Genomic DNA, 23,679 nt, shown 5'->3' with positions numbered 1-23,679 from the left:
TTATAGACTATATTATTTATATTCAGATTGGTCGACAATATAAATATAGCTGCATATTCTAAAAAATTATCTTATAAAATTTAAAAAATCTTGAAAACTTTTTAAAAAAATCTTAAAAATATTATAAAAATACATCTTTAACCCTCCGAGAACACACCTATTTTTTCATTTACGGAGAACACTGGGTCAATATCTGACCCTACACACACTTTGATCGTCCACCATTTTAAATTGACGAGTGCGATCAGCTTGAAAAAATTTCCAGATGTACTTGAAACATTGTTAAATCAATTGATATAAATAAAAAATACCGTTGAAATTTTTTACATATTTAAAAAAATTCCAACGGCATTTTTTATTTATATCAATTGATTATTACATTAATTTTTTACTGTATTTCTACTTTCTTATATATCCGCAATTTCTAACGTTAGAATCAATAAAGTCCAAAGATAGGCAAAAGGTATTCTACTTCATCTCATTGAAATTCGTATTGCTTTAAAATAGAACTTCTTCCAACGGAAACGGCACACATTGTAGAATTAAAACGAGAATAAAATTAAAATGGCTAGCTCGAAAAGATATCGCCACGAGATATTCTAACTACGACCAACTGCAGTTCCCTCTGAATTTTATTTCGCTTGCGGTTACGCTGTACGGCTCAAATGAGGCGGGCTGTTGCGGCGAAAAAGGGAATTTTCTCACAATATTTCCTTTTCGTCGAGACGCCGCAAACCCTTTGCCGCGATCTCGTCTCGACGACCAGATGAAAGGCCACGGCACGTCCTGGAGTAGTGCGGTCGACACGGGGAAAAGTGGTTTTGCGCAGGAACTTTATGTCCATAGGAGAGACAACAAGTGCCGGGAATATCGGCTGGAGTGGCGATGATAACGATGCGGAGATGTCTATTTTATCTTCCTCTTATTTATCATGTTTTCTACGAGCTTATATCCCGAGGAGCAAAAGTTGCAAAAGAAATTATAATCGATTTGATCAAAATCGATTTGTGGCGCGTTAAATATCGCAAATAGAAAAGGCTTTAGATTTATCCTTACCCTCGTGTCGGATGTCCAGTATAAGATGGACACGATTTCCTTATTTCACCTTCTCTCCTCCTTTTGTGGTAAAAATCGAAAAGAATAGCTCTAAAAGCATTGGATATCGTTACTTCGGTTAGACATACTCTGAATCACATGATTTAAGTAGAATAATTTAAAATTTTGTGTATTCAATATCTCCTTTCAGACATCGAGGCAGCTCTCGGCCCAGCTGAGATCGGAAGCAAACTATTCATACAAAGGATATTCAGTATCGAAAGCAAGATATCAATAATTCCACAGTAAGCGTCGCTAGTCACGACAAGGATCCAATGGGATGCGCGCATTCACTGAATCTGTGAGAATAGTACACACAAAGCACGGAATTGTGTGCTTTTTCTAAGAATATATGGAACTCGATAACAAATTTACTAGAAACAAACAAACTAAAAAACAATACTTATTATAAAATTTGTCAATGGAGAAAGAGAGTTTTCTTTTCGAAAATTAAAGGCGGTTTTCTTTAGTTCACGTGGTTCATCTTTCAAAATATAAAATTATATTAAAAGACTCAAGATAACAAACGGAAAGTTGCTGAAACTAAATAGCTGTTATTTTGTAATAAATGGGCAGAATATAAAATTAATTGAACATCATAAAAGAAACCTGTCATTTTTATTGGTACACAGCATAAAAAAAGAATATAATAAATGTATAAACTTGTAAAAATAACTATAAGAAGGGGGTAATAATTCGGCTACTTGCAGCAGCTTAATGATACATTCGAGATGTTGATTTTAAATTCGCACAATAACCGAAGCTCTCTCGAAAACTATCAAATATCCATTCTAATATTAATAACTGTAACCTTTTGAAAATATCTGGATTCTATATTCCTTTTATGGAAATGGCTGCTGAGATATTTTGAACGAATATCACATATCCATGCAAGTAGACGAATTTTCATCTTTCTAGTAATGTTATTTTACAAATAGAAAAAATAACTTCCTCCGCCAGTGATTAAAAACCAAAAATATTCTTTTATTACTCGACTAACTGGTAACAATATAAATAGTAATCACTACGTTTCGACTCTATTATAGGTTTGAATCCTTATCAAGTGCAATCTAATCATCAAAATTGAATCGTCAGGTGGTAATCAAAAGACATCCTTGTGTTTATGGGAATGTTCCAGCATGGTCATAAAGTACAAGTGTCTCATGTGTCAAAATTCCAAAAATATGCATATCAAATAAGAGATTCTCCAACGTGACGTATCGTGCGTGTGGAAGTACTTAGAAGACTCAGAGTCTCAATTTTGATGATTAGATTGCACTTGATAAGGACTCAAACCTAGAGTCGAAACGTAGTGATTACTATTTATGTTGTTGCCAGTTAGTCGAGTAATAAAAAAATATTTTTGGTTATTTTACAAGTTTATAAATACGTATAGCCCTTTTACGCTAGCAAAAACAACGGGTTTCTTCTACAGACAAGCGTTTAATTCGTTTAGTTAGTATTTCATTATACCATATCAATAACAGCTATTTAATTTCCGCAATTTTCCGATTATCAATCTGTGACAATTTACATGAAAAATTCCGAGAGAATCTGCCCCGCGACAGAATATACCTGCTCAACTGTAATTGCACAACGCAAATAATCGCGTTTGTCAAAAATAAGCAGATAAAAATTCCGCCGGCGTTCGCGCATCCCCCAAATCCTGCCGGCGTCCACGCGTTTTCCCTGAGAGAAATCCTGCCAGTAGCCAGATGCGATTGCGTAAAACAACGTCGGGCTGCTGGGCGGGTCGGAGCAGGATGTAACTGGGGAAATGGCGTCTTAAGGAATTATGGTCCGTCGGGAGAGCGTTAAATATCGTAAGGGGTTAGCCTTATCCGCCACTGGTACATCCCGAGCTCGGTGTTTCTATTGGGTAATGCGAAAACTCGGAGATATCGCGGAGCGCAACATATCTCGTGCACTCTTCCCGGCAACAAAATCTACGGAATGGACCGGGACACAGAGCGCTTACCGAGATAAACAAGAGGATCAGATATAAAAGCAATATAATGGCTATAGCCATTAGATTTATCAAAGGAACGTCTAACGCCGCGGCAGATTGGATTGGATTCTTAATTCGCTTATCTTGCGCACATTTATCATAATATAAGTTGTATAAAATCTAAAGCCTTTATATTTTTCGAAGAATCTTTGAACTGAAGTCACGTTTTAAGCTTCCGTCCCGCGCGTCTCTCACTCTCCCTCTTTTCTACAAGATAAACCTTGGTGAAAGACAAAAAAGGAATATTCACTAGCGAGTTTTATACGGAACAAAAAATTCTGGCTGCGCGAATGAACAGCGTGGAGGGTTGCTTTAAGACGTCTACAAAAAGCGGATATTCCATGCGAGGTGAACACCCCTGCGAGAGTCAGGGTAAAGTCGACCGCCCGGGGCGGAACAGATTTGTACCGGTTTGCGCTTCGGGAATGCAGGGAAGTGACATGCGCAGCGTAATACGAGGGCGAAAGGAACGGGGCGAGTTATCGAAGCTGAAAAATTCTCATTAATTTGCGCGCAGTATCGCGCGAACGAAGGGAGTCGACGTCTACTAAATAGCTCGATATCAGCCCGGCACGGTGTTTAATTCGTCCTGGATATCTGAAGCATTAACTCCCAGCGTGTAATTGCAGACATAAATCTCTGAGGTGGATAATAACGCTGCGTTTTTTATATTGCACCACGTCGGTACATGTAAAATGCAAGTGTAGATAAGTCGCAGTACCAGCATAGAACGTTTTCATAAAGCAAACATATTTCTATGTACCACTTACATACAGATTATACGATAATTATTTCCATAATTAGCATCAAGCTACGACACCATTTTTGTTAGTCAAAAATGTAAAAATTAATTGTTACATTGTAAGCCACAAAAAATATGAATTCCCATGCACAGATTAAACTACAGAGATAGAAAATAAATAACGGGAAACATTATCCATCGTTTAATTTATACAAATATTTACCGTCCACAAATTTTCGAGCGGTCTACATATCGTATTATAACGGGATGTATTTTTATAATATTGAATTTTGCTTTAATAACCCGTTTCCGCTTATAAATAATACAATCAATTTCAAATTTTACTTTACTCATCAATAGCACTATTATATAATCGTATTTTGTGCCATAGCATAATTTTCCGATAATTATTCAATAATTCGTTTCAATATCGGATTACGGAGATGGACAGTAGCTCCGAGTCATCCACACTCTCGAGATAGACAATTTCGATCGGAAATTAGGTCACTGTGTTTACCTTGGCACCGCCACGTTTACTACGTACTTTGTATTATGGCCATGAGATTTGCTGCTAATACCACCTGGTAGATCCAAATTTACGCGCTTAATGCATACCTGACATTCACTGTGTAAATCACATTCTCGTAAAACGAACGCAATCTCCCCGCGTAAAATACGGGCGCTTCTTGTTTCGCGATATCGATTTATGCGAATTTACGTTTACATGATAGCCCGTAGGAAAATGCGACCGCGTGAACGAGGTTTACGCGATACAGGTACTATCGTATCAATATTATATCATTATGCGACATTATCCTAGATGGTACTAAGCATTCAGGGTGGTATTATAATATTGTATGTATTCCAGCAAGCACATAACGGTAAAGTATGCAACTTGCAACGCAAATTATTTTTCAAGTATAGCTAAACGACATGTATAGAACTAGTCATAAAAAACCGATTTATATTAATAAGAATTTCCTAAACTTGCAGATATACATGGTAATCTGTGTGGCTCTTCAATTCTCCAATTAAACAAACGTTTAAATTAAGCAATTTTTAATAGGCCTCGCACAGTAATACAAAAAATTTATTTTTTTATTCGAATATTGTCAAAATGCTTTATGTCTTTTTGTATCAATATTATTCCTTCAAGATATTTAATTGTAAGTTGGATAAAAAGTTGCAAAGACGGATGTGGGTTAACTCACAGATACGGATATTTAATAATATTAAAATAAAATAAAATTTGCAGGCATTTAAGCAATCATGTTTCACCGTACATTTTCCGGCAATAATAATTTTTCATCCGACACATTCCTGCATAATGCTCTCGTTCAGATTGCCGTCTGAATTCTATTTAAGGTGACGAAATGTCTCGTTCGGTCCCTTGCAACTTATAACACAAGGATCGTCGGTGAGAGAGGACAGGCGGGACGTAATTTATCGCCCCAATACCCATCCAGATTTTAATCAGTTTCTTTCCCGGCCACTTACCGCTTATGACGATTCACTCTGACGGAGCATTCCGAGGAATTGAATAATCATGCTCGAGAGTCATTGCCAGAACCTTCATAACTTTAAAATGAATTTTCTCAATGCATTCCGAGAAGCGCCGCGAGCAAAAGATTGCGCGGATTGTTACTTTGTAATCTCAAGCGAGCTAGATTTTTAATATAGCATGTATGTACGCGCTAACGAGCCTGAAGAGTACCTGCAGAATACATGAGAAAGATAATCTTTTTAATTTTCAACATTAAATATTTTGACAATTACAAACCCAATTAAAATCATTTTGAATTGAATTAAAAACAGGTTGTAGTTTCTCCATCTCTGCATCGCTTTAATCTAATCTCTGTTTTTAAATAGCCGCGTAACGCGAGGCATTTTGTAAAAAAAAGACCGTGTATACGATTGCAAAAAAACGTGTAATCCAATATGTTATAAGCAGTCACGTTTTCTATTAATCAAGATTAATTTAATTAGTCTTGTAGTGAAGCATAGTGGTATGGTATATTATGTTTAAATAAGGTAGTAAAATCGTAATTATATATATATATATATATATATATATATATATACACCAGCGCACCGGATTTGCGCGTAAAATTTATTAATATCCACGCACCTACCGTATCGGAGACTAAATTACTGCACGTACGTGTTTGGCATAATAATATAAAGCGAAGTGCGAAATAAAAGCGCCGGATGATCCTACCCCATGTTCCGCGATGTGACTCAGCGGCGTCAAATAATATCCGTAGCGTAAATATTCGGCGGATGCAAATGTCTCCGCCCGATACGTTGTAAATACAAAATGATATAAAACCTGGCGAATACGTGAGAAATCGCGGATAGTTGTGAAACGCACAAAACATTTTTGTTTGCAGATTATATTAGTATAAATTCAAATCTCGGTGTAAACAAATGATGTGTGAAAACCTGTAAAGCGGGGGAACGAGCGTTCGCGCAATGTAATATACGTAACGCGTGATCGAAAGATAAATACAGATTCTCGGAAAGCTATGTGTGTGTCAGCGAAAAAAAATTAAATCAATAAACGATGCGCGCAGATAGAAGTATCGTAAATAAAATATAAACAATAAATAAGGTATAATGTATGAAATTAAATGAAACGGTCGACGCATGTACTATATTCTGTTGTATTTTTCGTAAATAATTGGACATGTGTCATATTTGCGATTTCTCTTCGTATGTTATTCATTAAGCATACATTTGAATTTTAAAAGGTTATTGTTATTTACGGAAGATTTATAAAAAAAGAAAAATTAATCTCACATCATAGAAAAATTAGACAAAATATAAAATCCTTCGCAAAGAAATTCCAATATTTGAATATACTTGCAGTCTCTTGTATCAAATAATTAAATCATAATTTTAAAGTTAATTCAATTTTCTTTTCAAAACTACTTAATATATAAAATCATATATAATGTTTTAAAAAGATTTAAATGTAATTATTATTTTTTAGCAGTACAATTTCTTTTTAACACAAAATATCATCACGGTCTATCATTATGTGTGCGTGTATATCTTTTGATATCCTTTTTAAATTAAATTTGCTTCGTGCCCGATCGTGTAGCCCCTTCATTAATTTTATGGCAAGATTAAAAATTCCTAGCGCCCATTGAACGTGATATTTCAGGATACTGGAGAAAATGGTTGGGGCTATAATAGGCAGTCGGAAATGTTTGGCAGAATATTTCACGATGGAGCAGAGATGGTACGTGATGGATTTTCGAGCGCGGTCTCGATTTCGCCACTCGATCATTCTCCGATCCAATAAACACTGGATAGGTGAGCTATAGGTATACCTACCGCGCGCGTACGGAAATGAGAATCGGCCTCCCTTACCTGAATGGAATCTTTTCCAGCTTCCCGCAGGATATTCCGCGGGTGCGTGTAACCCGGGCCGTTGCTGTAGAGCAGCGTCGTGTAGGGCTGTCCGTCAACGTCCGACACCTTGCTATCGGAGCCTGAGGGGGAAAAAAGAATCGATCAAGCGATTTGTCGGTGGGAATTATTGATGATTCATTTTATGAACGAATGGCTCGAAGCAAACGAAACGTGTAACTTTACATTCATCAACACGGTATATCGAGGTTCAATGCCATCGTAAAACATCAGCCATCATTGCCATCAAAACTGATTTAATTTCACGCTCTGGGCAGAGTTCTCAAGTTTCTCTGCTTGTTAAGAAAGTTAAATGGTCTTGTGTACGTTAAATACCAATGACTGCGGAATGGCTCTCTTCGAGATTGCCACACTTTCGGGCACTTTCTCTCTCGGCCACAATGGCAAACTTCATTTATCCAAGTTTCTCGGGCGCAGCACGTTTACTTTATTACCGTCAACGGGTCGCTATTACGCAGCGTCGCCCAAATAACCTCGCCAAGGATGGACGGATGGTTAACGGTGGAACGGATGAAAAAAGAGGAGGCGGAGAAGAAGATGTAGGGAAGGCTATGAAGCGAAGGGATGAGTAGAGAGACTGCGGGACATGCCCGACGGTAGATATGTTTTATTCAAAGGGCTTTCTTCTTCTTCCGCGCGCAGCCACCTTCAAAAATAGACCACCGCGCCGCCACCGCCACCGCGACCGCCACCGCCACCGCCGCGCGCCGTTTCAGCCTGTCCGTCGTTTAACAATGTATAATTTAACCGTTTATTTGCCCGTGCGAACGCGCGAGCGTTCACTCTAATCGAGGCTGTCGGTGCCGCTTCTCTTTAAACTCCCTCTCGCATTTTACGCCCGATAGACCGAAACACTTTCTTGTTTCTTCGAGTAATTGCACGCTTGTTGCCGCGGCACGTCATGACTCTTGACTGGAGGCGCATATATATACATCCACCGTTTCGCGTGCCACGGCACGGCCGCGTCGGCCGACCGGGAATAACGAGAGAAGTCTGGGCGAAGGAAATCATTCGTAATCATCCGTCAATCTGTTTGTTAATTTTATGCAGGATCCTCGATAGAACGAGGTAATTGTATTTACCATTATACGCTACTGTGCAGACCAACGCGAGGCTGTCACGAAATGAGAACAACTTGGACAAAGTTTTTTCAAGAGTCGCGAGACCGATATCTAGGTATACTTTTACGTTGAAAGCGGCGGAGCTTTGGAAAATATTGCTGCCGGTGACGGGCGAGTTAACCAAGATTTTAAAATCCTTAATTTCGCATCGATCGAGTTAAAGAGCTCGCTGATAAGACTGTGTTGAATTACGCGAGAAGAAGAAGCGGGGAAAAGAACGGCCATCGTTACGGTAAACAGCGGCGCATCCCGCTGATGCTAAGCACTTCGCGGGGGGTAGGTTGTAACACTTTAATTGCCTATCTGTAACGTCCGACCTGACGTGTAATACCCGGCATCGGGATAGCGAAATGCGCCGCTACTTCAGGCTGCCCGACAGCGTCCGGAACGAAATGAGCCTTTGCGTTCCTTTCGAGCGCGCAGTTGGAACTCACGAATTACACGTTAAGAGCGGGGTAGAGGGAGATCACGAAGTCAACGAAGTAATATCCTGCAATCTGCCTCTATAGAGACTCGGTAAAGTCCGAGATAAATGGATAAGTACGTGTGAGTGCGAAAACTAATATCGTTCGAAAAGCCAATAATCTTTTGTCGATACAAATGAATCCTATAAAGTTACCGAACTGAAAAGCGACATAAAGTGGCGATTACATCAATAAAAACGTATATATTCCCGTTGCGCGATTCTCCGTAAAGTTAAATTGTATTTATGCGTAATTAATTAAATTCTATCTAATAAAACAGTTTGTAGCGCTTTTTCTTACATTTACGTTCATAAAAGAGATCTACATTTCAAGTGGACAAGATAACACTGATGGAGACACTTTTACAAAACTTAGAAAACGGGCAGAATCGTATAAGTTAAATTGGAAAAGAAAGTTATAACCCGCAAGTTAATATACAAGCTAACCAGTGCTATGTTAAGTACAGGTAAGTTATTCGAGCAATTTGAAACTGTACAACCGCCAATTGCCGGCTCCAAGTTAATCAAGCTCAAAAGAAAGCTTAGCGCCCATTACGCTGTTACACTCGCGTTCAGTAAATAGGAGTGAGATACAACATGGCGGTTTATTCTTCTTCGATAGTATATACAACTATTTTACTCCGGTTGTTTACATAGCATTTCGCATTTTAGAACGTCGTAAATAATACCCGATGCGCTTCATCACCTCGTGTTACATAAAGCTACGTAATGTAAAATTAAGGACGGCGGTTACGAAACGCGACTCGCATCTTGTGAAGCGTAATATACCGCGCGCAAGTAATTAAGGACGATCCTCTCGTCGAAGAAACGTTCCGCGTCGTGTCCACCAAATTTCTCAACGATATTGAAGCGCATCCATGGGTCACGCTGTTACGGTAATACCTTGTACAATATTGTTGAGCCGATTATTGTGCCGATATTACGTCATTAGATATTAATTAATGCCACAAAGTATCATCAGAGACCACTCCAAAAAGCAAATTTGCCAAGCGGATTACACAAACTTGATTTCATGCTGATAATAGCAGTTATCACGTGGCATTTGATAATGTAAGGAAAAATAACATTTGTACGTAATAATACTCGATATAACCTAATTCTAAAGTTTCAGATACCTACATAAATGTATATACACAACGATAACAATCTGCTAGCAAAACTTGTTATTCTAAAACATATATTCTAAAAATGTTTATAATATATTAAAATAATAACTCGTGTAATATCTTGCAATTATTGCAATTATTCTCATAAATAACAACAAAAATAGTAACTTTATAACAATAAATGATCGTATCTTAATGGATGTAAAGGGTAAAAGGCAATCGATAAATAAACCGAGTTCGTTATAGATAAAACTGCACAGTTCAGTCGAGATAGCTGAATATAATAAACTACATATAAACAAAATACTCCAATTCAATCGCGTTTGTGACGCATTTTGCGCACCGCGTTAAATGGACAAACATCATGTTTTAATCTTTTAATCGAGTTTATAAAAATATTCGTAACGAATGCACACGATATCGAGATCTCGAGTAGGAATTTCACGGGTGAATCTCTATCCGTCTCAAGTCTTCGTGATCGTGAGCCTAACCAGCAGCGATATCGCCGTGTCTTATATGCGCACATAAAAGAATTCTCATCGAGCCTCGACATAAAAGTCGAGGATTTTCATCGTGTAATTTAACTTCCCGTCGGCGGGGCGTACCTTCGTGAACGGCTACTATCGCATGACTTTCCGACTCCGTGATATGCTTCCGTGATCTTATATATTTCTAAGTTAATGGGTCGAGCCTCCCGTGGATGGCGTGCCGCGAGCCTCGTCGTCCTGGCACGATAGGTCCGACAGGACGTACCCCCAACTGATTTACGAACATTTCTCGAATTCCGGCGAGGGACCGCCTAAAATATTCTCGCAGCGGCGATACTACAATTTGATAAGTTTCGGTAATTGCCATATATTTATCGTAAGCAATTTAGCAATTTCTGTCTAGTACAAAGAATGTGAGAATTACCTAAGCAAGGTATTTTGAATTAATTTCTTTTCAATAGTCTTCCACAGTGGCATTTAAAACAAATATAAAACATATTGCTCAAATATTTTAAGATTTATGGTCAAAATAAAAAACAAAATATTTTCTTCCAGAAATATTATAATTTTTAATAATTTTTTCTTTTCTATAAATAGGTTTAAGTTTTATATTTTAATTGTTTGAAAATTCCTTTGCCATCTTCTCCTTCGTATTTTAATTAGAGAGAATTATTATATTTTTCTATCTACAAATACAAAAATAGATCTTCAGCAGTGCTAAAATACTTCCTAAGGCTCTCGGCATTCGATAAAAATTCCATTTGATTTGTTTGGCGTATATTATATGCTAATCATGTCATACCTCGCATGACGGATCGTCGTATAAAGAATCCTTTTCCTCAAGAACCCTTTTTCAATATCTCGTGCGTTTGGATCTGACGTGCCGGACGACAAATTCGAGATATTCCAAGAAGTTCACGATTCGCTTAACTGAATTCCGTACCGTCCTGGAGCAATGTGTACCACGGCGTCGCAAAAACATTACGCTATCTTTTCGCACCCTCTTGAATTTATGGTGATAAATTATCGCGATCGAGATAAACGCACTCTCCGGATTGCCGGCCGTTACTCTTCACTCTGACCCATTTCTTTGGAATGCCAACAGTCAATGCCGATTGGCATAAGCAAGAAGCATTCTTCCGCTCGAGTGGCAAGCAACCGTCGAGCTCTTAGCGAATTAATCGCGCAGCTTCCATCTTCCCTTGAGTGATCCCGCAAGCTCATTCGTTCGAGACTTCTCTAAAATGTCTATATGTAAATTTGTTGACCGCAAATGCAGCAAACGTTACACAGGTCGTGTCATTGTTACGGATATAAAGGGCCAGATGTAAGAAGCAACTGCCATAACAATGTAATTTTTTTATCAGGAACGTCAAAATGGCAATCTATCGAAACGCGATAATATCTTTCATACAAAACATATTTTTACGCGTTACATCAAATATACAGATATGCTAATAGCTGCATTCAGTTTATGAATACACACACATATGCATCACCATTTTTATTAATAACATTACTCTCAGAACTCCGCGATATCATAGCTTTTACCGCAATTCCGTACCGCGTTAAACATGCCGGCATTCTCTTTGTAGTCAATCAAATGTCATTCTTTAATCGAGCAAAGTTTATCGCATGCCGCATGTTTGCCCTCTGCACTACGGTTACCTTGTGCACTTATTCTTAAGCTACACTTTCAATGACTTGCATCTCACAACCGCAAATATATAAACTTTCCAGGTTCCGCTTTCTGTACGTTATGTACTCATTAAGAACTTCACGTCGCGCTGCTGCTCTTTGTAAAAGCATTAAGACGTCAAGTATCTCTCGCGAAAAGCTCGACGAGAAGCTTCGCGAAGAAAACACTTTGACCATTGCTTGTGCGCACAGTCTGTACGCTTATATATATATGTTTCAATGCTTTTTATTCTACAATTAACATTCGTATATATGAGACCGAGAGAAAACAATCAGAAGCGAAGATATTTTTATATATTTGTTCTATTTCATATTTCTCGCGTTTTTATTTAATATATAAAAGTATCGAATATTTGTGACAAAAAATCTTTTACAGGCGCAAATCTAAAAATAATTAGCAAGATTGTAGCTGATGGCTTTTCATTAATTTCTGTAGAAAATATTTCATGTGTTTCAGAAAATTTCATGTATCGCTAATTACATCATTTTTTCATGCGTAAAAGTTTCTGTTTATCTTTCATCAGCTACCACCATGTTTATATTTAACGTCGCGTAACTAATAATTTTGTCACAAAAGAAGTATTTATTTCGACAACCTTTGGCAAAATAAATACTTCTCTACTAACGGTCAAAATAAATACTTTTTTTGTTATTAAATATTGGCAAAACAAATTATTTATTGTATAATAATTTTGTTTATTAGAGAATGGAAAAACAATAAATGAATTATACCTAAAAGATTCAATGGAATAATTGGCCCAAGAGCACGAGGCCGCTCGTATTTCATAGTACTTATTAAGTTTTAATGGAACTACTTTTAACGGTACGCCAGCTGTAATGCATAGATCCTCACAGCTGCGAGGATCCTCAGATAAATGTGCGCGCGACACGTGTTCAATATCCGAATTTGGGCCGTTTACAGACTTTGATCATATAGAAATCATTATACTATATGCCTCACTCACAAATTAATCGCATAAGTGCGAATACATCTGTTTTGTGTCACTGAAAAATTGGTATATTAAAGAAACGACTTTCGGTTCCGTGTATTTGCAGCTACTCCCACTTCATCTTAAATCTAACTTATTGTTAAATTTAATTTAATATAATTCCTATTTAATTCTTTTTTTTTTAAATTGCGGTCTAAGCTCGAGTTGATCTGAATGCAACGAACATAAATCTTTTTCTCAAGCATCTCTATAGGAGCCGCATGAGAAGAAGACATTTGTCATCCTCTGGTCATCCTCTGTGAAATTCTAAAATCCGTGATACACATTCCATGATATATACGCAAGTGGCGACGCTATTGTCGAACTTCGGATGACTGTGCTTATTTCATTCAAAACCGCGTTGGAGACATCTCGGAGCTCATACCTTCCTGCAATGATGGCTCTGACAGCGACGTCTTTCAATATGAAAGATTTTCGACAAATTGCAAAGCCGAATAGGATGTACAACAAATATGATGATAAATTGCCTATTTTTATTATAATTTACTAAATTCCGAGTTTTGTTAATTTTAAACAAAAGAAACGAGATAATTGTGATAATTAGGCAAATGGGATAGTATAATCATAAAGAAAAATAATTCATAGACGCTGTAGAATTGTTATAAAAAAAAGATAATAAAAAAGAATTAATATTAATGATATAATCTCGGGAAAAAAAATTTCTTTCGTAAATTTTTGTACATAATCCTTTCTCTTAAATTGATTAATGTAGCAAAAACTACAAATAATTCCATTGCATTTTCCGAGAATTTGAATGAAGCTGCTTCGCTTGCAGGAATGATGAGCGAGAACCGAAGCTTTTCTTGCTCCAGTTGCTGTCCCGCACATAAACGAGCTTAGCCATCTCGCTCGGACACGAATACGCGTCCGGTGAGTTTTGCAAGTCCCGAAGAACTCGCGTTTATTTCCTGCTTCGAAATACATCGGACACAGTGTGGCCACTCTCCCGCCGAGCATCTCGTTTGTCCGATTGCTTCGTCGAACCGCAATTCCAATTCAACTTGAACAGTATCTCTCAAACGATATTCCGTAAAATCGAGATAAAGATAACTTAATGCGAGAAAGATTTTGAAAATTATAAATAAAATTACACTGCAGATAATCAAGACGGCAAATTGTTAGTGATAAAACTGATAAATATATATATAAAAAGACTGAACGTATACAGTACAACATAATATAATACGCGATACTTTTCAATTTCACTTCCTACTTGAACCAATTTTGGTTTCAATTGAATCTGACTAAAATGTCGGTCACAATCTCTAACTTAATTATTTGATTGTCATCGTAATTACTTGCTTCAGATATAATTTTGCAACTTTAAATAAAAGCGTAGAATTTACACTCTTTTACAACTTTTCATCAGATTCCAAAGAGGTTCGCAATTAAATTAAATTGGGAGACACTGACAGAAGAATCTTCCTCTCTCTCCTATTCCTAGTCGTACTCCGTATCATTACATTTCGGATACTCCAACGCGGATGCGCAAAAGTTGAGTAAATTGACGGAAACCAAGCTGCTTCACAGCAATGTGATCAAATTCGATTAGCGTTAAATAATTATGAATGCGTACTTGTTACAGACGAGATCTTTAAATTTATCTACGATTCTCTTAATCAAAAAGAGAAAAGTTGATATAAATTGAGATACTAAAAAAAAAGAATTAAAAATTCCCTGTTTTTTTCAACGATTAGTTGTCAGGCGTGAATTTCCTGTGTTAATAGATTTCATTTAAATTAAATAAAAAAGGCTCGATATTATTTCCTCTGGGAAATGTTATACATATATTTATAAATACGTTACAAAAATATTCCTTTATTGTTTAATGACTTCAATTTTATCGAATCTGTAAATATCAGATATTATTTTTGAATTATTTAAAAACCTAAAAAGATTAAATATCAATAAAGACTAACTATTTAAAATATTTTTAAATATTACATACACGCGATACAATCAATAAAAATGTTCACGCGTTATTTTCCCTTTGTCCTTCTTTTTTTGAATATTTTTCGTTGGGTTTTTAGTTTTTAGTCAAAAACTCGATATAACTGGTTCTGTTTCAAAATATGTTTTTTCATGGTTGTAAAATCGATGATAAAAATTGCCGAACTCGTGAACCGAACGGGGCTCATCGTTTCGATAGCGCGAGAGAGTCACGCGTTTCAATTATTCGACCAAATTGGTGACGTTGTTGATCAGAATACGCTGCGACCAACTGTGCACAGAAAACTGGTTGGTTAAAGTTTCAGCGTTTTACGCGATACCGTTCGACCGTAACGGAGCCGCCGAAATCGTCGTGGATATACCTAACTGAAATCGCGCGGCGGACCTCTTTATAGTCTTTGCCACAATCGCCGTTGTAAAAAGCAGTTTTATATGAGTAGTTACACGTACGCACTGATGCGTGCTCAACCATGGCTCAACAACAGTCGTGCGTCACCTCCCCCCCCCCCGTGGAAACGCTTCATTTTTATGACAACGGAACACATTATTCTCGGGTGAACGACGTGCGATTCAAATGCGTCGGTTTCGATCGTCGGTTATTGGCCTGCGTTCCGCGTATACAGAAGAGCACACCACCAAGTCTCAAGATAAAGACATTAAGAGAACTCAATGCAACTTCACTGCAACATCGGCGTATCGCACAAAGAGCAGAATAAAGATTTCTTTCTTTACGACAAAGCGTTTTTTTTTTTTTTTTTATCTTAATAAGCAGTTTAGAAAAAGGGTGTTTCAATTTCCCGAAAATTGCTTTCGTAGATCATATATGAAAATCGTGTATACGACATGTATACGAAAGTACATAATTCTGATTTATCTAACTGCTAAATATTTCATCATCTTTAACTGTTACGTGAAATAAATTTCTATGCATTTGCGCACATGTTTATACGAGATACGAGATAATAATTCCAAGGTATATCTTAGAAATGAGATAGTCTGCGTGAATTATTAAATTTTGCTCGATTACAGCTATCCAAAGTGAACATCCTCAAAAGAAGGAAAATACTGTTAAGAGAAATATTTCTTCCTTTATTAACGATCGCGATCACGGCCTCGTTTTGGAGAAAGCGGAAGAACTCGCTTTGCATACTCCAGTAAAACTGGAAACGCGTACCGCCGCGTAGCCTCGACCGTCGGCGTCGTCTCGCGAGCGAAATCAGGGTGAACGAGATAAAATCTCTAAGCGTAACACCATTTCTCTCTGCTCCACGAGCAAAACTAGTCGAAACTCTTCCGAACAAAAGCAAAACTGTTGGCGCTGCCGCTCGTGCCTAAAAAGCCTAATAGGCACGCTCAAAAGCATTGCCGCGCAACGTGAACGAAATTCAGTTGGCCAAAACGGCGAAAAAATAGAACTTGAGAAATGTCTTTATTTCATTTAGCTTGAAATTCAAGCGCGTCTGTCGATGAAAGCACGAGGTTATCGCGCACTAATTCGAAAATTAAAACTTAAACACAATGCTGCGTCGAAATAATGATATTTCAATTTGCCTTCGGCAACGTCTTTCTTACGGCTTTCCGAGCCGATTTGTTTAGCTAAATCTCTTTAATCTTAAATGTTAAATAATTTAATAAATTAAAATCTTGAGACATTATATATAAGTCTCCGAATAAAAACAAAGCTAAAACAAAGCTATAACTTTTTTAATAATTAAATTCTATACCTCTCAAAAGAAACTTATAACGACTACAAAATTTGTATAAGGTATACATTTTTTTCATCAGGTTTACTCTTCATCGCTTTACATATATCTTATTGGTAAAGTGATTGAGCCGAGAGTTCTTATGTATCAAATCGGCTTATCTTAATGGTAAATAATATAATAAATTAAGATCTTACTTCGATATATAAATAAAAAGGAAAATAAAACTTAGCTACAACTTTTTTAATATATAATCACAAGTTTTATATCTCTCATCAAAAGAGACTCACGACGAGTACAGGACTCGTACAAAATGGATTTTTTCAAGTTTGCTCCTTAACGTGCTACATTTTGATGTAGAATGATTAAGAGAGTTATTACGTATCGCATTACATCGGCTTGTAAGCGCCAACAACCGTACTAAAAAAGTTGGCAAGAGCAACTCCAAGTGGCTTCCAAACAATTCCTCGCGACGTAATTCAAGAGCGGGTTAACTACTTGGGAAATTTTAATTTATTCTGATATGGAGCAAGCAAGTAACCGCGCGAGAACGAGAAACGCGATATCAATTACGTCATTAGCGGTGGCGAATTTTCTCTGTTTTATAACGAAATAATAAATCTTCGCAATCCAGCACCATCTTAATTGCAAGTTGTACCCTAAATCTGGAACTACTGTCCAAAAATAAAGTTGTACAAATCTCTTCATTTTTCAGCGAGAAACATAGTTCTTCGCGTTAATAAAGCTCTCGTGAAAAATTATGTTTCTGAAGAAATGGACGTCACTTTGTCTCGTGGTACTCATTATATATCTTAAAGGACCGAGAAGACGAAAGTACACACTTGTAACGCGTACAAAGTAAATAGTTTCTCCGCGCGAAACTTCATCTTGTAAGTGGTCGCGAGTTAAGGACGCTAAATCAGTCCGCACCAATATCGGCGCTAGTCAGCGTGGCGTAAATGCAATTAAGTTCTTAGCGGGCGCGAATCGCCCGCGCGAGCGTACACGTAACTTTACGTAAACTCTGCGGCAAATAAATTATATCTCAAATCGGCGCGTGCTTTAATTGCTTCTTCAAATATACTCGCGTGAGCGAAGTAACGCGGCTTAATAAACGGCCAGCAATAAAAACCTTTACAGGCGCTGTATCGTGTGAATCGCTCGTACATTTCTCTTCGTTTCTTACCTATGCTGCCTTCTTTTTTTCCATTGCTTTTTCTATCTTGTTTTTTGCCGAAACCTTCGTTCCTTCGTCCTGAACGCTCACGACTTCTCCGCGACTATTTCCTCGCGAGGACGCGAAATGGCTGATGATAGTATTTTCCTTAATCCCGAAAAAATAATCCTCCCAAGAAAAGTATCTCGAACATTTATAAACGCTATACTACGCGAAAGAGTTCACACATTAAATTTCGTGATACATTATAAATTTCAATAATTCTGATATTTTCTCGACGAAAGAATCTGGAGAGGAAACTATCTCGCGTACGTGATCCAGTTAAAATAAAAATTCTAGGTAATGCGGAAAATTTGGACAGAAAACTACAGTGCATTAGCGAATATTGAAAAAAAATACAATAGTTGAGAAAAAATTGTCTTAATAACGCACACTACGTACTGTTCCTGTTCGCCTGAAACTATGGTATGGTAAGTTAGCTCATGTATTAAATGCACTGCTGCAAATAAAAAGCTCGAAGTTTCAAGTAGTTCAAATGGCTCAAATGGTTTTCAGTTTTCCGTAACATTTCGTAATGGCGGAGCTATAAAAGTAACGATATATTAGAAATTAGATGGGTCAATTTTATTGACAGACTCAGCCAGAGTCCCAGCATTCAAATATATTATTACGAACAAATATGCTAGCTTTTTCAGATATTTCCTTCTTGATGAATATTCCGAGCAGTTTGAACCATCTTAATCTCTCAACGGAGACAGTCGGCGTCACTAGCGGAGATTTATAGCACTGCCAGAGAAGGTCGATTACATCAAATTTCTCTTGATGGTCGAGGATATTGAACGGTGCTTCAGTACTATATTTTACAAGCCTAAATACGTGCCAGAAAGCTAGAAATCGATCACAAGCCTATTTAATGCTGCAAATTAATTACGTGCTAATTAGGGAAGGAATCATACGCTATCATCGTTATTATATATATACATGTACAACATAAAATTAAAATTATTAGATATTTATTTTTGCAATCTCTTTATTCCTATATCTTTAAATGTTTTTTCATTTATTTCTAATTTATTTTTATTCATCTTTAATGTGTTTTTTATCATTATATAAAATGTTATATAAGCAATCACTGCTATCTAATAATGCATACGATATATGTATATTACTGGAAAAAGAAACAAAAAGTACGATATTCATGTAATTATTACAGATATCGTTGCAGAGTATAAAAAAAAATAAAATGACAATAAAACAACAAGGGTATACGTTTCTACAAATCATGCGACTTTTTTACCCTCTGTTGTATTAACGTAATTGTATTTCTTTTTTACAGTAGCACCAATATCACACAGTTTTCGATAAAATACATCATTTACTTCGCTCCATTGATTTAATCGGGCTCTTTCTATTCCAAACAGTCAAATGACGTTAACGCTACAAACGAGATGAGGTAATCATATTTATAAAATATAGTATATATGTTTGTTTAACACCCTGGATAAGCTATATCTAAAATCTATAATTATTGTTGCTCGGTAATCAAATGTCTGCACAACGATGTTTACAGATCTGATCAGTGAAATAACTAAGTTATCGGAGAAATGCAGATTGAAAGGTAAACCATCAGCGTTATCCGATGCGTGATAATTGATCGAATTTTTCAACAACGTGCGGCGCGCATTTTACTTGTTAATTTATATCTACGTATATTAAATAATTTTCAAATAATATTCGAGCTCGCGTTATATATACTTCAAAAACAAAGGGGCAAAAGAGTGATTGTGTTCTTATATATACCGAGTACACTTTACTCTGTACAGAGATATAGAATTCAATGATTAGGTGGTGGTAAACGGTAAAAATGTAGCGACTTGTTAAACAGATGTTACAATGGCCATTTAAATATTTTTACCTGTGAAAAAGAAACATTTATGCACATTGCGTCCGTGCAACTTGGTATTCGCGGCAACGCTGGCAAAATCTATGTTGCCCCGAATCTACGGCCGTCCCTCTCGTTATTCTCACTTTAAATTCTCTCCCAGGTCGGTTCTCACCTGAAATACTCGTTGCCGCGATTATAATGCCCGAAGCGAATATAAGAACGACTGCATATTCATTTCGGTTTACGTCGTTGAACCGTGGCGACGATATAGACGCGGAACGTTGCAGGACAAAAACCTGATCCCTATATATCAGACGTTTTCCTAACGGACCGTATTTCACGCGGCACGTCAACCGCGTGATTTAACGTCTCTGCTTACGTTCATTACTTTTATTATGTGCGAGACTCTCGTGCGACCTCGTTCCGGAATTTCGACGCGACAAACGTTTCGCCGAGGTGATGCGAGACCGCTGTTGCCGTAGATCAAGACGGTGTTAAGCCTTTCAACTCCGAGCCTTTAATTTAGATCAAATGACAAATTTGAATTTATATCGCCTAAATAAGAAATATGAGAACTTTTTCACCGTGATTCACACGATGCGGAGTTTTATAGCTTTTCCGTGACGATATTGAGTGGGCAACTGCAGAGCACCGGCGGAATTTCTGAGTGTTATATTCGATCCTCGAATACGAAATTACTCGCGGTTTCAATTTGGAAGCGCAATCGCACAATATCGAATCTAATTCGAGCCAAGTGCCGGTATGCCGCGGCATTGGCGCGCCGTCCAGCATTGGGTGACACCGATACGCTCATATAGCGTTACCCGATTTTTTTTCAATTACAAATGCAAACAAAATTTGACGTGCCAAAAATTAAAAGCGTCCAATACCGCGTTTTCGGTACAGTGGGCAAATTGCAAAATTCGTCGGTTCGACAACCGCTATTTATTGATGGCAATCAACGCGATCGGGTAAAGTGGAACCGGCGCGAGCCTTTCTGCGAGATGTATCGATTATATAACGACCGGCGCAGAGTATAAATTACTTCCCAAAATAATAGATCAATATCGTTTCGTTTATCCGAATGTATATTTCCTATTTAGTGACGAAAGTAAATTATTGAATGTTATGTCACACATTCGCATGGCGTTCTTCTTCACTCATACAAAAAATACAAAATCAACTCCTTTACTTCTTTTTATATTATAAAAAAGTAATATACTTACACATGGAAACAACGGTTTTGTTAAAGTATCTAAAAATTTAGTTAGATACAGATCAGAAAATATTTTTGCACCATCAAAATAATTATGTAGAACACTCAAACTGATTGCTAAAATGTCAAAATTTTTTACAGTATTACCATCTTACTTCAGTGACCTACTATAATTATTTTAATGGCGCAACAAAATTATTTCCAGATCTGTATCTAACTAAATTTTTGACACTTCAGCAAAACCGTTCTTCCGTGCAAACACATAAACTAATATAGTATTTGAAAAATACTTTAAAAGAATTGATAAGTATTAATTAATATTAATTCTAATTTACTGTTAAGTCATCTGTACTATTTATTTAAACTTTAAACTAAAATCGAACAAGACAGAAATTTCTTTACAGACCATTTTAAAAACTTTTCTAATCGATTGCGAAATAGCTTCGTCAGATCATAGTGCAGGCTTGCATAGCGAGCGATCTGTTTAATTAACAAAGCTATCTCGTTCAGATTATGTCCGCTATCAAACATATACATATAAATTTCTATTAAATCATACGGAATGTTGTTGAGCATAATCATGATGAGGGATTGCATTATTGGATATCTTCCACTCGAGTAATTCCAGTAAATTCATCGTGGATCGGTTGGAAAATTTACGAGACGCAAGCTTGCAATATCAATGGACTTAAAAATTATTGCACTGCTCGCATAAACGTGCATCCTTTTGTTAATAATTCCCCGATTCTAAATAGCACTCCATGAAATAAACGATTTGCGTTATCGGTCATGTGCTCTTCTCTTCATGTCATCAAATGTCAGATATTTTTATTATGTAATATATATATATATATATGTGTGTTACTGCAAAATAATTTGTTGTTTTTTATCAACCTTTGTATTAAATAAAGCTAGAAACTCCAAGTTGTTTGAAAAAAGAATTGAAAAATTCTTCTTCAGATAAAAATATGAGAAAAAGAGCATATTGAAACTCGTGGGAGGGGAGACGACGGCAATTTGATTTTGATTTTGCTAAAATTTTATTTTCAACTCTATTCGGCAATACGACAAATCTTTTGCATTAACCTATATAAAATTCAATTATTATTAAAAATTAAAATAAAAATATAAATTCTGATTATTTTAGAAACCACATGCTTTTTATTCCGTTGGTTTTTGCATGATTTCGAGCAGGAACGCGTTCTACAAAAAAGTAATATACAAAATAATACGATAAATAAAAGTATGTATATCAAATATATTTGTATTTCGTAACAGTACGCTCCGTAAAGCAATAATCCTTCGTAATAGAGCTTGCGAAGTCATGCGAATCGACTATAAATAAATTAATTTCTCAACAGGGACAACAGGATATCCGACAATGTCGCGAGAACAAAGTACAAAACGCATGAAAAAATTCAGAATCTGCAAATTTCGGAAAACAAACACCCCTTGGGGTTATTCCTTTTTTCAACCGGCCGTTATCAGACGGACGATACGGGTGAACCGTGAACCCTTTGCGACTCCACGTATACGATCGGCCGAAAAAGCCGTCCGGCGATTCAATTTAACCGCGACCGGGCGAACCGACGGACGGACTCCGTCATGAAGTTGTCCAAGTAGATTGGATCTTATTGAATTCGGAACTGTCCTGCCGGAAGGACGGACCCTCCTCCACTTGATGGGAACGAGCTCGCGTCGCTTACTCGGTATTGGATTGCGACATGGGCGTTGACGTCCGAATCGTTGCGAATCTCGGGGTCAACACCTGGCACCACGACAGAGGGAAAAGACAGCGGCCACGCCGAATTTAACTCGCAAAGAAGTTCGTCACGGACGAGCGGAGTTCACTTTTGATTGCTTACGATCGAACGTTTCCGCATCGTTCGCCGCGGATCAGTACGTTCGCCGTTTACTTCACGGATAGTGGGTCGGCAAAAGCGAAGGAAACGAGTGATCGAAGGGAGCAAAAAGGGACGGGCCGTCCCGGAGGACGATCTCCATAAAGCGCGGCTCACACGACGCTTTCGTTCGCCGGCAAATAGCACGTTTCTCCGAAAATATGTCGAAAGTTTAGTAAAAAATACTGCACTAGCGGAAATATTGCCGGTTAGGCCTCCGGTACAAAGTACCGCTTTTATCGGGACGTCACAGAAAATTGGTTGTAGCCGGTAACAGTAAATAATCCATCAAAACGTAAGTTTTGATAGAATTTCGATGAACTGTCCGTTAGATGTTAAAACCAGATAACTGCGCGAGCTATGCATCATTTTTGTGTCAGAACTTATAGCCTATAGTGCGGTACCATTTTGCAAAGTGAAAATGTTTCGGCTTGACTAGCGGGCCAGTAAAATCTAAAATACTCGATGTGTCTTTAATAGCCATGCAGGTGTTTGCTGTGAAATATATCCCTGCCTTCCAATATAGTTCCCCAACTCTTCTGCAGCTTGCAAGTGAAGACATTTTCTACGTTACAAAATCTTAATCCATACATGGAACTTTTCGAATATCATATTTTGTTTAAACAAATAGTTCTCTTTCATTTACGTGTCATTAAAAGC

The 23,679-nt window shown here is 37.2% G+C and overlaps 2 protein-coding genes across 3 annotated transcripts in view; one reads left to right on the top strand and one right to left on the bottom strand.

The window, feature by feature from the left end:
• The window catches only part of LOC143896247 (alkaline phosphatase), a 178,288-nt gene that overhangs the window by 6,548 nt on the left and 148,061 nt on the right, over positions 1–23,679 (bottom strand). For both annotated transcript variants that reach the window (XR_013256594.1, XM_077403958.1), the window contains exon 8: positions 7,221–7,342. Coding sequence is in view for 1 of the 2 variants with exons in the window: in XM_077403958.1 (XP_077260084.1) it covers positions 7,221–7,342 (122 nt within the window). In the remaining variant the exon portion in view is untranslated. The remainder of the gene's footprint in view (positions 1–7,220; positions 7,343–23,679) is intronic.
• Positions 1–23,679, top strand: part of LOC143896251 (caspase-1) — a 112,311-nt gene that overhangs the window by 24,033 nt on the left and 64,599 nt on the right. The window lies entirely within an intron of this gene.

Source organism: Temnothorax americanus, unplaced genomic scaffold (genome assembly GCF_048541705.1).
Source record: "Temnothorax americanus isolate GAGA-0224 unplaced genomic scaffold, ASM4854170v1 Scaffold18, whole genome shotgun sequence".
Classification (NCBI taxonomy): Eukaryota; Metazoa; Arthropoda; class Insecta; order Hymenoptera; family Formicidae; genus Temnothorax; species Temnothorax americanus.
The sequence above is the reverse complement of the archived record's forward strand: the minus strand, read 5'-3'. Positions and strand labels throughout refer to the sequence as shown.